The sequence below is a fragment of the Emydura macquarii genome, unplaced genomic scaffold, assembly GCF_026122565.2.
Source record: "Emydura macquarii macquarii isolate MOO-44397 ecotype Brisbane River unplaced genomic scaffold, CSIRO-AGI_Emac_v2 contig_1348, whole genome shotgun sequence".
Classification (NCBI taxonomy): Eukaryota; Metazoa; Chordata; order Testudines; family Chelidae; genus Emydura; species Emydura macquarii.
The window spans coordinates 12,697,475-12,714,060 of NW_027131485.1; the positions used below are offsets into that span (position 1 = coordinate 12,697,475).

Consider the following 16,586-nt stretch of genomic DNA (forward strand, 5'->3'; position numbering starts at 1 on the left):
ACGCACAAATTGGTGAAGTGGTTTGCCCCAGGCAGCACAAGGAGTCAGTGACTGAGTTGGGAATAGAAACTGGAGCTCCTGATGCTCAGTCCCGTGCTTTCACCAGCATTTCCTCTGCTGTACTTCCCTTAGCTCGTGACATAACCTGGGGCTGGAGGTCACGTCCCAATCGGTGTTACTAGAAACAGAAAATCAAGGCTATTGGCAGAGGTGAAACTATGAGCTTCACCCTTCCCCTGAAATTCAGAACAGGGTTTTCAGGATACTTAAGGGGCTGATTGGGTAACTGAACCCCAGAACCTCTGCGGCTACTCACAGTCCCTTGTCTTTTGTCTAATACATGGAGTGACTCATGAAAGGAAAGCACTGACTGGCTCTGGAAGCAAGCAAGCAGCAGGGCCAGGGATTGGTAGCACGTATTTGTCAGAGGTTCAGCTGATTTCACAGCACACACTGACTGCCTGACTAGCAAAGAAACAAGCAAATTTTTCTCCTCACTAGTAACAGGTTGTTTCCCCTCCGTCCTGTTTGGAACAATGAGTTGCTAACATCCTCAGTTTTTCATCTGCTGAGTGCACCCATTCCGAATAGCTCCTCTAATTATTCATGAAGCTGCTGAATCAAATATAAAGCAAGGAAAGCTAAAAGGAAATAGTATTGCTACTTACCAGCGGTATTGATATTTTCCTCACATGAGTACCAGATCCCAGTGTGGAAATACCGGAAGAGAAAGCGGTCATCCCCAGTCTCCCAGCTATAGTGCACCACGTTCTGATTAGTCTCATTGGCCGTTTCGTTCCCACTGTAGTTGAGGCAGTTTGTCTTCTTGTCTTTCCCACAGTTTGGCTTGGGGACCCTCTGAGTCCCTTCACACCAGTGGGTTGTGATAAAGGCTGTGGTGGAGAAGAGGAGAGCTACCAGGTTCAAACTCACTGCTAGGAGGGCTCTGCATCTTCGGTTTGTCTTCATGGTTACCCACCCCCTCCTGCGGAGAAAAGAAATCAAATGTGTTTTTTGCTGGGAAGTTCAAAGCCTGTCGCAATTCAGAATCTTGTTTTCCAGTCACAGAAACTCTCAGCTTCTTCCAATCTGTTGCTGAAACAGGGAAGGAAATGCTGCAGCCAGACTCCCATTTTCCTCTTGATTTGAAATCCTGTCTTGGTGTGTTACAAGAGCAGCTGCAGCCAGTAGAAATGTAGCTGTATTGTTGTGTGTGTCGTGGCTAAGAGTGCTGAAAGGATCAGAGAAGGTCTGTCTCACAGAAAGCATGAAGAGCAAGTGAACATCTGCTGGCGTAACACACATGATGCCGAGGAGCTATGCAGCCTTCTCCATTGGGAGACACCTGCAGGCTGTGGGACTTCATTGTACTTGATGCCGAAATCAAGCAGGAGACAGACAGCAGTGGCTGCTTCTGCCTGCCACCAAGGTAATTTGTGAATCTCGGCTCTTACTGCATCATGCTGACAGCTGAATGTAATGGAGGAGGAGGGGGAGGAAGCTTCATTTTAATTTCAAAATTAATAATTATCCAAGGCTGAGGAGCCCATTTTCTGAATCTGTGCATGAATAGTTACCCAGAGGAAAGGGGAATTCAGTGTGATTACAGCCTTTGTATTGTGTCTTGAGTAAGGAATAGGTCAGGGGGTTGATTCTCCTATGATGTTACATGGGTGTAACTCCTCTGACTTCAGTGGAGGTTCTCTTGATTTACACCCTGTGTGAAAGGAAAATTAGGCCCAAAGGTGGTTAATTACTAAAATGCCATAATTAGTAGAAAAAATAATCCCAGAATAGCAAATGGAGGCCACTGTTACAGGCTCTCATTTCCAGATATAGCACATGCAGGCGTGTAGTGTGAAATACATCTCTAGGATAATTCCACTTTATGTGGATGGAGAGAATTAACTAGAACAAACTGCAACCTTTGCGTCTGCCAACTGATAACGGGAACTCTTAAAAAGACCAGATTCACAAGGAATGATGTATTGCCAGTGTCGCCTGCTTGCTGTGTCCCTGATCAGCGTGCAATCTTTTAATCAGTGAATGCTCAGCCTGCTTGTAAACAGTCTCTATAAGCACTGTTGCGAGAATCTGATATTCAGAATTCCAAATCCAGCTGTGTGGTTGGTCACCTTAGTTACGTGGTATTGTTTTTGTGCCCTGATGAGACAAGCGTAACTTTGGGAAACAGGCAAATTTACACAAACCTCTGGGGCTCTGATCTTTTTTGGGAGCATCTGGGAGCGCTTTAGGGCCGTACCTGCCAAGTGTTATGCCACTAGTATGACATCACAAATTTGACAAAACCCTTTTGTCTTGAAGAGTTTTGATCAAATCTATCCATTTCACTACTGTGCCTTATGTTCCAGAGAAAAGTTTTGGGACTATACCAAAACAATACCTGAACATAAACTTTCTAACACAGGGGCAATGCCACCACCAGAGAAACAGCCGCTGCAGAAACTACATTTGGAAACACCTAAGGGCTCCAGGAGCAGCTGTAGCAAGTTGAAGTGGAACAGAGCTGCTCTAGGCTCCTTGTGACCACTCCAATAGACTCAGCACATGGCCCCAGTGCCCCTACCCCCTATGGACACCAAATAGGACTGGAGCTTCCTCAACTTATGGAGGGAAGGGAGAGAAAGCCAGGCTGGGCTCCCCCCAACCATCTGCAAGACCTGGGCCTGATTCTAATACCTCTTTCCCAGCACCCCTAGGATAACAGCCTTCTCATGCTGGCAGCTAATTAAGTTAATACGGTAGCTCACCAACAGGTTGTCTGTCCTGGAGGTTCAAACTCTAATGATGCTTCATAATGGGGGTGTTTGGTATAGTATACACCACTTTATTAGGTATTATGCTCATGGTATTAATGATATACATCATACATGTTGAGCTGGGAAGTTATGTATTATGCTCTTCCCACAATTCTGTTCACCTGTGTCCAGTATCCCACAATACTTTGCAAAGCCAAAGTCAGCTTTGGCATTAGAAAATAGGAAACCTCTCAAAAACAAGACACATAAATGGTATGTCCTAGCACACGTTGGAATGTCCCTCTGCCCCCCACTGGTTTAGAATGTAGTAAACAAGAGATAAAAAAAAGTACAGAACAAGTTAAAGAACTGGTATGAACTGATGTGTTGGATCTTAGGTGATGTATAAAGTGCCTTCAGCTTGTAAACAACCCTACTATAAACAAAGGTAATTTTGTGGGTATATCTTTCAAGCTCATCGGCAGTGTAAGGTGAACAAGATGTGAGAAGCAGCATCCCAGAGAGATTTGTATGTAAACCTCTGACAGAATGCATCCCTATATTCATACCCTCCACACTGTTGTAATAATCTTTGTATAAAGCATGCCTTGTGTGAGATCATTTGAAAACTCAATTTGCTGATCAGTATCATCCTGATAAAATGTGTGTGGCAACACTGTGAAGTTATAAGATTCCACTGTGTGATGTTCATGCACATTCCAAACTGAGGCTGGCAAAGAGGTCTGTCCTAAGCAAAGGAATGTGTGTTCTGCTTAATTTGCATTTAAGCAATAAAGAGAGTCAGCAGTCAGGAAGGGAAACAAAGGACACACAAGCTGTTGAGTAAAAAGCAGCAGGGAACATCCTTCCCCATAGACTTTTGGTCTCTTGGTACCCAGCTGGAAGTGGTTTTCAAGAAGGGGACTGAAACTATAAAAAGGAGGGGGACACATCCCAAGGCAGCCCTCTCTCTCTCTCTGCTCATCACATTGACAGCACCTGAAGCAACAAAGGAAGTATTAGTTGGCTACTGAGAGAAGGTGTCCTGACCTAAAAAGTTTGGTCAGTAAGACTGCTGAATGCATGTGGTGAGAAAACACACTATGTTAAATTCAAAGCAAAGTTAAGTTAGGCACCAGTTGTGTTTTATCTTTATTATTCTTGTAACCATTTCTGACTTTTGGCTCGTTTTTGTTCTCACTTAAAATCTCTCTTTGTAATTAATACACTTATTTTGTTGTTTTATCTAGTCCAGTGTGTTTACATTAAAGTGTCTGGGAAACTCCATTTGGGATGGCATGTTGTGTGCATATTATTTCTATGAAAGAAATAACAGACTTTATATAATTTGTATTGTCCATGAAAAGGCTGGGCAGTGGAGGGCATATGTTTCCGGGAGGAAATCTAAAACTGCAGGCATATTGGGGTCACCCTGCAGTATAACCAAGACTGGTGAGAGCCAGAAGGTAACCCAAATGGGGCTGGAAGATTACAGATACACACAGACAACCAGCTTATGGCTTGCATGGTGGAAGGCTGTTTGAGAGTGGTCAAGGTGGGAACTCCTTCAGCAAGGCATTGTAGGCACACAAGATTACAGGATGGGGTCACACCACTGCTCATTAATCTAGATTGTACCCTGGTATGTCATAACCTCCTTTTCATATTGTATTACTTTGTTTATTTGGTCTTGAACATTTTTCATTTTGAACCAGAAGTGTAGTCAACCAACCAGCTCTACATTTTCTCAATGGGGGGATTGTTGCAGTTTTAAATAAGATTTTTTTAAACCTTTTTCTTTTAAAAAAGTAGTCTAGGAAATTACATCCATTAGCAGATCATTAGCCTCTTTAGACTTGTTAATCTTAGCTACCTTTTAGAGCTTCCTTTTCTTTTCTCCACTCCATTTATATTTTATTTTGTTGTTAATTTAAAAAAAAAAAAAATAATAATAATAATAATTTGGACTTTGTTCTTTTCTTCAGCCCCGTCTGGGGACCCCACTGGACAGTATCTGCCTGGCTTCCTGGGCTTCAAGAAGTGTCTCACTTGCAAGGAATCTATCCCAGTGACTGATGGACACTGTGTGTGTCCACTGCCTGGGAAAGAAACATCCCACAGAAGTGTGGTTTGTGCCAGCAACAGAAGCCCAGTTCCAGAAAAGATAGAGAACTGAGGCTCAAACTCCTAATGGAGGCAGCCCTTCAACCATCAAAGCTGTATCAAGACCCCAAATGGCGGGAAACCTCATCGTAATTCTCTACTTGTAAGGGAGATAAGCCCAAGAAGTAGTCCACGAGCCACTCACACAAGGCCTCTAAGAAAAGAGCCATGAGTCCCACAGTGAGCCCCGATCATGCCAAAAATGAACTCTGATTTAGGAGCCTAGCTTTCATTTTCAAGTGACTTAGGCACATAGGGCCAGATTTTAAAAGATATTTAGGTACTTTAAGGTACAGACAGGCACTCAGTGAGATTTTCAGAGCTGTCCACGGCCTGGATTCACAAAGGGACTTAGGTGCTGCAATGCTGTGTATAAATAAAAAGCTGAAGAACTGGACCCACTTCACACATAGGTGCCTTAATCATTATGCTACAGAATATCTTACAAATGGTCTCTTGCTTGCCCAATGACTCAGTGCACAGTGGAACAGTGAGTTCAACAAGAAAAACTGAGGGAACCCCACAATTCAGTGCATTCTCCTGAGAAGTGGGAGATGCCTCTTCAAAGCCTCTCTCCCTCCATCACTGCTACCTGAGGGAGGAATTGAACCTGAGTCTCCCACATCCCAGGAGAGTGCACTAACCACTTGGCTCCAAGACAGAAGGTGGGTACAACCAGAGTCTGTGGCTGCCAGAGCTTGACTTGGCCCCTATCTGGAAAGTGGCCTCTGAGTATGTGTACTACATCAGGCCCTGCCAGACAGACAGACAGCCATTGATAAATGGCTATCTTCTCCTGGTTTTGTGGGGATTAGGTGGTAGACAGGCTGCCTAGAGTGAGGCTGCACTTCACATGTCCAGAGGCAGAACCTTAGGCACGTCTGGAACTTTTATTGCAAAAATGTAGTTGCCAAGCATGGTTAGGATTAAATAGCAGCCATCCAGGAGTTTTGTGGATCACAGCGGAGCCTAAAACTGGGGCTTAGGCTCCTAACTACGTTTGTAGATCTGTACTAAAGTACCTAATTCTGTCAGGCAGGTTCCTAGGCACTTTTGAAAATCCCACTCAACATCTTAAGGTGCATAAATACCTTTAACTGATTGGCCTATAATCATCCAGGTCATCCTGTTTACCCTTTTAAAATCTTGGCCCAAGCTTAATACTTGTACTTCAGCATTTCAAAACATTGTTAAATATCAACATCAGTGGTTCAGAGAGCTCCTGGGTCAACTCCTCTTAAAAGTTGTGAGTGCCAGTTGTCCACTCCTGCAGCTTTAAAAGCCTTTAATGTCAGCAGTTGCTGTTTAACATCCTCTCTATTTACTGCTGAAATCGTAATTATGCAGTAAGATTGGCATATGCCATCAAACTTCTTTTCAAATACAGAACTGAAATATGTGCTTAACATTTCTGTTTTGTCTGCATCATGATGGACAATTTTATGATCCCTACCTAGTAAACGAACTGATGCTTTACTGGGATTTGATTTGTTCCTGATGTATTTAAAAGTTCTTTTTTTGTTGTCTTAACCCTACTGGTTATTATAGCTATATGTAAGATACCTTTTGCTTCTCTTTAGTCTCCCCCTTTCTGTTTGATATATAGTGTTTTGATTTTTTAACATTATTGCTGTTTTCACTTTCCTTCTTCATCAATACATTTTTAAAGTAACAGTTTTTTGTTACTGGGCATGGTTGTTTTTGTGTAATAAATGCCAAAACGGAAGTTTTCTTAAATGACTCCCAATTATCTTTTCTATTGTTTTGTTTAGATTTCTCCTCCTAGGCAATTTTCTCCTAATTGTTTTCAGCTTAAGGAAAATGGAAATCTTATTATTTCCTATATTCACACATATATGAGAGGGAAGGACAAGAAAGAGGCAGAGGGATTAAAAAAATTGTACAGAGTTTTAAAAAAAGGTGTTTCAAGAAATAGTAAAATATCACATTTCACAGGAGTTTTTAAAAAGGCCTATTACATGGGGGAATAAAAATCCCCTGATGTCAGGGAAGGAGCAAAAAAGCCATATTTTGGGAAGTTGAATAAAAAAATCCTGATATCCTAGGGGAGTATAAAAATGCTCTAGATCAGGGAGGAGTATAAAGAACCCTTATATTGTGGGGGAGTAAGAATTTTCTGTGGAGGGAATTAGAAGCCCTCTCTCCCCCCCACATATGTAAAAACCTATATCGATAGATAAACTTAAAGGAGAAACAATCTATCATCATATTATCTGTGAGACATTTCATGAGACTGGAACCCAGTACCTGTTCAGGCAAGCACAAACCCAACCATCACTCCCCACTAAACTACTGCCCATACAACTCCTGTTGACATTTGTCTTTGTAATCCTGAGGCCACGTGGATCAAATTCAAAGCGGAGAACATTCTTACATTGGCTTTCTCACCTTTACATTTTGTTTGTTACTTCCCCATGATGATTTGTAAAGCTCTTTGAACATACCAATGACTGTGCAGTTGTGGTGCGGCTCTTGATTTTTGTGAGGGGAGGGTGGGGGTAACATTGTGATAGATAAAGGGGAAGAGAGAAGGTTTATGGGAAAAGATCAAGCTCAGTTTTGCAAATGCTGTGGGATGATTGGACATCCATAAGGACGTGTCAGAAAGGAAGTCAGAGCTATGGGTTTGAGGGGAGGGAGCCAAGTCCAGAGTTCAGAAAGAGATTTTTGAATCATCAGTATAAAATAATTGTTGAGGGTGTGCAAGCAAAGATTTCTCTGTCTGCCCCTCATTGCTAGGCAAAGAAGGGAGCCAATGATGTAGATTCTGTGGGACCCAGTGAAAGTTGAGTGGAGAATGACTCATTCAATGAAACACTGTAGGAGCAACTAGAGAGATAGAAAGAAACTCAAGTGAGGGTGGAGGCAAAAACTTGAGTGAGGAAAAGCTTTAAAGAAGAAAAATATGGTAGTCAGTTATAAGAGCAGCCCATAGTCCCATATTAGTCCACCCTCAACACCTATCCCCAGTCATCCCACTTCCATGGCACCCAATGCCTCAGATACCCGACAAAGACTCTCCCCTTGTCTTGGTTGAGACAACTGCCATTCCACACTAGCAATATGTCCTGGCTGAAAGTATCCTCATGCATCTTGCAACAATATTTTAAATGCACGGGGCCAATTCTGTTCTCCTTTATACCACAGTAAATCTGAAGTATACCAATGTACACAAATGAAAAGAAGAGCAGAAAGGGCTTACTGCATTTCTATATGTAGACTAAAAAAAAAGCTGATTAGTTGTTTCTCAGAAAGTGTTTTTGTATTAATACGCACTTTTAAGATCATTGGACTACCAGTGTATAAGAAGATATTGCTGCCAAGGAGATATTTAAAGATACTATACCCGTGATAGTAAAGTAGAAGCTTTTGGAATGCTACAGGGAAGTACAATTTCTATTACAGATAATGCCACATAAATACAACTTAATCCTGATATCTGAACTGCTTTCTGTAACATGTATGATCTTTCCATTTTTATGCATTTTCAAATCTGATAAACAGAGATTATACAGAGAGGAATGGTTGATGTGTTCCAGTGTGAGAAAAGACAGAGAACCAATTTCCTTCTTTTCAATTAATCCCAGCAAACACTACAGAAAAAGTCCCCATGATTAAGGGAAGCTGACTTTCATTAGGGAAAATATAAATTTCAGGGCAAAACAATCTTGATTTATGGCCAGCTGTGCTTTAGTTTGACCATCTTGTGACTCGAGTTTTTAAAGCTGTTTATTGTAAAAGAAACAGAAAATGCCGGAGAGGAAGTTCTTACCGTGTTTGCACAACCCATTGGTCAAATTTTCATAATGACTAGTGATATTTGGCATCTGAATCTCAGCCTACCCACATTTTGAGACATACAAATGAGCCTGATTTTCAGCCCCTGCTTTCTGAAAATTCAGCCCTTTCTTCACCATATATCAATGTCTATCACTTTCACTCCCACTGGCAATTTGCTAGTGCTTTGATGCTGTCTTTTTAGACATGTAGAAACCTAGGGAACTTCTATTTTCATAGTTCCAGAGGGGTAGTTATCTAATCATGCTACGATTATTATTATACAAACAATAACCATGTTTCTACAAGAAACAAGAAGTCTTAAAGAAAAAGCTCAAGAACAACACAGGACTTTATTTAAAGTTAAAAAACAGAAACATGTTTAAACATTAAACAAGCGCATTTAAGCTATTCTAAATCTTCTACAATTCCACCATGAAACATAACTTCAAAATATGTTTAAAAACATTGGTCACTATCTCTCCAAGACACTCTACGCTTCTGGAAAAATAATGCAAACACCCAGAAAACGCCCCAACTGACAGTTCCAACCACACTGTCCATCCTCCAACAAGCCCCACAAACACAAGGAGAAAGAAAGAAGAGAAACGAGCACCAGCTCCCTGATTTCAAAGCATAATAGAAAATACAGGCAAAACAAAACTCCACTGGGGCACACAGGACCAAATTTTCAGAGGTGAAATGACACTCCCAGTGTAGCCAGAAGGAAGGGCATGCGACCAAAAAGCTGATGTTGGTGACAAGGAAATACAGGAAGACAGCAGTGGGTAGAAATGGTTATTGAACCAACTCCCTTGGGTGGGTGGCAGGGTGGGCATCACAATATCATGTCACGTCACTATGGCCATGACTCACCTGTGCATTACTGTGACATCACTGATGCACGCTCTATGCAACATGGCCAGCCATGAGTTAGACTGGGCATCTCTTCTTGTCTGGAGATGTCACAGCTAAGTAAGTCACCTCCAGTGTTTACTTAACCCTCTATTTGCTGTGAATTTATTTCCCTGGTGACAATGCCTTGGCCTAGAAAACTCCAGCAGTTCAAGTCCAGTGGTTCTAGTTGAATGGGAGCTCTCAGGACTGCTCCCTCTGCCATCCTGGACATCTTCTGCACTGAGAGGGGGCAGTGCATGCTAGCCTGCGTGCTGGCCAGAACCATTTCCCAGTGGAAGCCCAGAAGGTAGCAGTTTGGCTACTGATGAATGAGATGGCTACTATGCCAGAGCTGTAGCAACCCCTAGTTAAGTTGGTAGCAGTTTTAATTATAGCGGTGTTGGTAAAGTATATGCAAAATAGTCTGTTTTCGTTTTTAGAATTAGTTTGAAATGATAATCCCTCAATCCCCAGATGGGTTTTTAAACACTTCCCCTAGAAATAAGAGGAGGGAGTCCACTTCCTCCCTGCAATAGGGATTTTTTTACACCTCCCCCAAATACTTTTTCCATCTCAACCTCAAAATAGGGAATATTTTTACACTTCCCTCCAAAAGACAGTTATTTTACCCCCCCCCCCCCAATAGTTTTCTTTACACATCCTCCTTCCATATAGGATAGGGTTTTATTTTATCCCTTCCTTCCAAAATAGGGGTTTTTCCTTCTCTTTCCCCTGAAATAGGTTTTCTTCATTACCCCACTTCCCTGAAATAGGGATTTTTATTAATCCTCTCCCCCAGAAGAGGGGTTTCAGTCCTTTCTCCTTAAATAAATAAATAAATAAATAAATAAATAAAGTTTTTTACCCCTCTCCCAGAATTAGGATTTTTCTACCCCAACCCTTAAGAGATTTTACTTCCCTATTCCCCCAATTTAGGTGGTGTTTTATTTATTCTAGCATATAAGGTTTGTTTACTCCCCCCACCAATATATTTGTAAACCCAGAGCTACAAAGTTTAGAGGAGCCTGACTGGAAAAGGGAAAAGCCAGCTCTGACCAGCCTCATTTACTTACATGAATCATAATGCGGCTTCTTGCCCATAGTGCCTTCCCTCAGGAAGGACCTTTAGGCGGTTCTTTAGGGAGCAATACTGCCTTCCCTCAGCTTGCCGCTGCTAGTAGTAAGTCTCCTGAGCTCTTCCCTGCTCTGCCAACAAACTCCAGTTGGAGCATTTGCCACAGGTGTGGCAGGGTGGGGCTGATTGGTTCCAGAATAGTTCCTTAACCCCTTGTGGGGTCTGTATATCCCATCACACCTTGTCACAGACATACATGTATTAGTGTACCTGTAAACTGTTGGACAGGGCACTAGGCCCGTGCCTTGTGGCAATAAACCTGACCAAGCCTTCGCTACGAAACTGAGCCTGGGCCTTGTTTTAAGTGCCACATCGAGGTCTGCTGAATCACAAGCTGCACTCTCTGCTGATGCAAGACACACAGGAGCTGCCAGCCCAGCAGCACCAGTGGCACTAACGGTGCCCGCTGTCACTCAGGAGCTGAAACTGGAGCCGACAGGTCTAAGGTGGTGTTTCACAAAAGGTGTGTTCGAGGGCCTGTTTTGATTGTCTTCGCCACTTTGTTTGCGTGGATGGCAGGAATATCACTGCGATTCCTACCCTTCTATTTATGTGTTCTAATACCTAACCACATACTTCCCAAATATTCCTGTGGCACGTCCACATGCAGGCACTGCAGAGCAGATTAAAACAGAAGCTGCTCTCTTCATAGCTATTCACCTGCTTTCCATCTTTCCTATGGCACATCCACACGTGGGTACTAAAAAGCAGGCTAAAGATCAGTGGTTGGGGGACCCATTTGTCACAGTTCAAGGTAACTGCACCTATTTCCCTCCTGTGGTTCGCCAAGGACACCCACTCTTAGGCTTCTGACTCCCAAGCCATCACCTCTCGGGTGGAGACGTGTGTCTCTCTCTCCCTCCTACCAGGGGCATTTCCAGGCTGCACAGTTCCTTGCCCACACTGTGAATTCCCCAGCAAGTCAGAGTGCCTCAGCAGGCAGGCTTTGTCTTCCTTCTTCACAGGCTAGAAACAGCATAATTGCCCACAGTTAAGTTACCACCCCGCTCCTACAAGGGCTCTGGGAGGAGCCAGTCCTTCAAACACCACCACAGAGCTTTTCTGAGGTGACAAGTTTGTACCCATCTTAGCTCAGAGCAAGCGCCCCAATGAATCTGCGCGTCCTTCTTTGTACAGTTGGGCCTCTGGTTGTGTCTTTACATACGGGCCTGCCGACAGCAGGTCTAGGCCCCAGGCCTGACAGTCAATGCCTCCCCCTCCAGAAAGGGAAGGCTGAGGTGGAGGTTAGTTGCCTCTCCACCCATGGCCCCGCACACACCACCCCCCGCTTCACCCCAGGCCCTGCCCCCCGGCCCCCTCAGCTCACTTGCCGCTACATGTGGGAGGAGGGACATGGCAAGCAGTGGCAGGGGGGTGAGCGGGGGAGGAGAGGAGGGACGCACATGGCAAGCGATGGCGGGGGGCTGAGCAGGGAGACCAAATGGGGAAGAAGGGATTTGGCAGAGATGAAGGGGGACCAACGTGGCAGCAAGTGGGGAAGGGGGCAGGGCTTCGACCCATACACTTTGAAAGCAGGCTCACCCAATCAGATTTTAAGCAGTTCATCCCACATTTTTATCAGCCTCTCTTTTGCTTGTGACACAAGGCTTGTGCCCACCTGTGTCAACCACAGGCCCTGCCAAAAAAATCAGTTCTGGCTTCGCCTCTGGCCTGAGGTGGAGTGGGGGTGGACTATAGGCAGGGCCATGGGTGGAAAAGGTGGGACGGGGAGCTAGCTAGCCTCCCGGAGGGGAAACTTCATCCACCGCCCATAGCACCCTTTTAAAATCGCCGGGTCCCTGGGCAGTTGCCCCTTTCTCCCATTCCATAACAGGTGATCAGCAGACAAAGGTCTCTTCCTCAGGGCAAGGTTTCAAAAGGACGAGTTTTTGCTTACCTGGAAGGGTTATATTTGCATACACCTCCCCCTAGAGATTTCCTGGGAAACCCACTTAACTTCAAAAATTCACACTGTTTCAAACAGTCTTTGAATCTCATAGCACTTACCAGAGTGTACATTAGTCAGGTCTCCTTCCTAGAGATGCTATATACAAGCCCCCAATAATATATAAACATTTGCATTTTTAATACAGCAAACTCCTTAAACTTAATTCAATCAGGTTTAACTTAATTCAGTAAGGTTTGTCCAGGATATTGCAGGAAATTGCCATATCTGACACAGTACTGTCTGATCCAAATGATGTTGAAAACATGACTGAATCCTACCTTTTTATTTATTCATTCATTTTGATGGCACTTGAGTGACAACTAGTGGTCTGACAATAGCTTGCAAAAAACAAACAAACAAAAAAAAAGAATTAATTGAAAAAGCAAGCTACCTACCCACTATGTATTTTTTTTTTAAAATTGATACCATTATTCTTGAGAGTTAGTACTTTTAAAATATATTTTCAATTTTGGGACAAGATTATACTATAAGGTAGATAGAACACAGAAAATGTGTTATATTTTTAACTTAGCAAGTTTGGAAAATTCTGAGGAAAAAATAGTTAGAAACATCTAAAAATCACACAATCTTTGACTATCACAGATTTAACCATATTTTTTTCTGGTTAAAAATAAAATTTAGCATTTTTACCAACAGGTTTTTAATTATGTGTTTTTAACACCATTAAGGTTTGCCAAAAAAAAGTTATAAAATCATAAAATAAAAAAACCCTAATTAAAATAACACCAGAATGTGTACCCTGAAGGTCTCTGTTGACTCTGTGAAAATCATATTCACAGAAAAGAATAGCTATTTACCTTACAGTAACTGTGGTTCTTTAAGATGTGTTGTCCACACACTCTTGGAGTGCATGCAGTCCAGGCATACAAATTCAGATCCTTTATGCCAGCAGAGTCTGTTGGGGCCATGCCTGCACCATAGTTATCCTCCCACACATCCTCACCTGCAGGCATAAAGGGTGGAGCAGGCCCAACTGTCCCTCAGTTCCTTTGCCAATACAGAATCCCAGAAGTAAGGGTCTCGTTTGTATTTAATGGAAAACATATTGACTAGTAATATACAAACTATATAAATGTTCACCTAATTTAGAGTGGTCAATAAGAGTGGTCAATAAGTGGTCTTTAAATAACCCTTTTGGGAAGGGGTGCAGACAAAGTCTTCTTAGCTTACTAAATATCCTATTATTGAGTTTTTGGAATGTCCCTGACTTGAATACAGGACAAAAAAGAGGTTGTTGTAATCTGCCAAACATGAAAACAAGGCAAGTATTTGTCTTAAATATGTTAATAAGTAGATAAACGTGTAATATAACCTAATGTGGAATTTTATATATGGCAATGATTATTAACTATTATTAAATAATAAATCAGAGGAGGCAGTGTTGATAAAAGATAGGGTGTCATCTTGGATATTCAGTGCTGCTGGAGTGCTATAGTGAAGACTCTACAGCAATGGAAGAGGTCCTTCCATCACTATAGTAAGTAAATCTACCTCTCTGAGAAGCAGTGGCTAGGTCAACTGTGCTTCAATCGAAATGCTCACTTAACAAAAATACCAATTTTGATGCTAACGTATTGCTCTAACTTAACACAAGAATACTTATACTTAACGAAAATGATGGTAATGGTGGGGGAAATGCTAACAGTATGCTTTGGGAACTTTACCGCTACAGCAAGGTTATGGTAGATGAAGACATGGAGGATACTAGTCCCTTAAAGTTTACATTCAAGAGAAAAAGACACCACAAACTTCAAAAAATGTGTTATTTGTCAAGAAAATCAAAAATGTAAAAAGTCACCAGTTTTGGACAGAATTTTGTGATGCTGAAACCAGAAGCCAGGAGAGATTAATTGTATTGGCAGCTACTGGATGAGTTTTGTTGAGAGAGTGTTCCATCAACAGTCTGTCACAGGGGTTGCTTTCAGAGATATACAAACAAGTCTATTTTGGCACATGTCAGAGTTGTACTGAACCCAGGAAAGAAAACAGAGTTTAAATCTGATCAGAGAGCATCACGTTCTTCTTTAGCTGCCAGAGCAAGCACATTCTCCAGTGAATGGTTGCACTCTCAAAGGTTTGTTTTTTTAAATTTCTTGTCTTTCTTGCATGTTTTTCTCAAGTAAACAATACAACAGGACCAAAGAGAGGCAGCACTTCAAAGCGGAGATGACATGTTACCCAGAATGTCTGTGGAAGACTTGATTGCTAAGGAAGCAGTTTATCACTCAACATGGCTTTCTACTTTAGCAGAATAAATCTTAAACAAAACAATCTAGTTACACTGCAACAATAGTCACCTTAGGACATTGCATTTTATCAGCAGATTGAAGAGATAGACAATGATCTTACGTACAACAAGAAGGCCCTTCTCCTGGCCAAGAGGCTGCAATGATAGAAAGCCCTACCTTCCCTCAGACCTTCCCTTGAAACTATAAGCTCTGCTAATAGCAAATTGCAGGCAAGATTAGAAAAACACGATGGTTCTACAATTTCATTTCATGCAAAGCATGGACAAGGCAAATTCACCCTTGTTCTGTGCAGTGCAATAACATTAGCTGATGCTATCCAAGCCGCTAGTAATCTGAAGCAGGAATTTAAGTCATCCAGATCTTTTGTGGATGTTCTTCTGATGAATGAGCCTGAAGAACAGCTGTCAAGCAAGTAAGTGGTTTTGTATAATGCCGCTTCAATTCTTTTGTATGAAATAGCCAAAATGAAAGCCTCCGAATATTAGCCAAAGCCAGGTGATTGTAGTTTATAGAGGTCCGCTACTTTTGTGCCCTAATTTGTGCAGGAGTTGCGCCTTTGGTTGACAGATAAAATGGCATATAATTCAGCTAGCAATAAGTATCATCCTTAAGATGCTGCATCCTCCCGGCCCCTTTGCCCCCATGCTGAGCGCAACTAGGGAGCCGCAGGGAACAGAGCCTGTCACACACACACCCCGCTGCTGGGCAGCCCAGGGGCATCTGCCCCTGTCACTCCTGCTCCCAGCCGCCCCCGCAACCCCCACAATGGGGGCATGAGTGGGTGAGAGTGGAAATGGGACTGCAGACCACCCCGCCCCCCAACAGGGCGCTGCCACCACTGCCGTGAATGGGGTGGAGGGGGAGGCGCAATAGAAAGTATTGGGCCCTAGGCACCGGAGACCCATGGTACACCACTGATCTGCAGAAAGCTCCTCTCCCACCATTCTGTGTTGGTTCTCCAGGCCCAGAAATGGCACTGCATGCTGTGTGTGTGTGTGACCTGAGACCTGGTCTCTAGTTCCAACAGCATGACACAGTCATCCTGCTGCTTGAAGAGCCACTGATGCCGTTGAATAGTTTCCTGCACTCCCACCATGTGCTTGGGGGTGCGGCAGGCAAAGTCCCCAAATGCTTCTAAATTTGAATAGTGTAGTATAGCCCAAGCAGCCTCTATGTCATTGTGCTTGCCACCAGGGCAGTGCAGTGCATTTCTGGCTCCATGCTTGCAGACAGCAATCTGAAAATGGCACTAGCCTGCCCAGAAAGGAAGCATGGAGCAGGGATTGTGGAATTTTAATTTAGTTTTTTTTTTTTTTTTTAATTTGAACCTGCCTGGTTTCTCCTTTGTATCCCATAATTCTCAAAAAAAAAAAAAAAAATCCCATGACCATGCTGCTCAGCTGCAAAGCACAGGAGCATGGGATACCACCCCTCCCAAGAATTCTGCTCCCTCAGTTTGCAGCAAACCATTGGTGTGTGTTCACACAATTGTGACATCGCGCTCAGGACACCCAGCTCTGTGAGCCACTGTGGTTACCTCTCTGCCTTAGCAAGAGGGAGAGCTTTGCTGCTGCTAAATTGTGTCAACTCCCTGACATACCAGCCTGTCTGCCTTG

The 16,586-nt window shown here is 43.0% G+C and overlaps 1 protein-coding gene across 9 annotated transcripts in view; it reads right to left on the reverse strand.

Moving 5' to 3' along the window:
- Positions 1–10,792, reverse strand: part of GSG1L (GSG1 like) — a 103,381-nt gene extending 92,589 nt beyond the window's left edge. For 8 of the 9 annotated variants that reach the window (XM_067551207.1, XM_067551206.1, XM_067551209.1 and 5 more), the window contains exons 1-2: positions 10,691–10,779; positions 669–985 (exon numbers count right to left, since the gene is read on the reverse strand). In XM_067551207.1, coding sequence (XP_067407308.1) covers positions 669–985; positions 10,691–10,692 — 319 coding nt within the window. In that variant the 5' untranslated portion in view covers positions 10,693–10,779. Of the gene's footprint in view, positions 1–668; positions 986–10,690 lie in introns of all 9 variants that reach the window. The other variant, XM_067551213.1, reaches the window with a different exon arrangement.
- Positions 10,793–16,586: the final 5,794 nt, after the last annotated feature.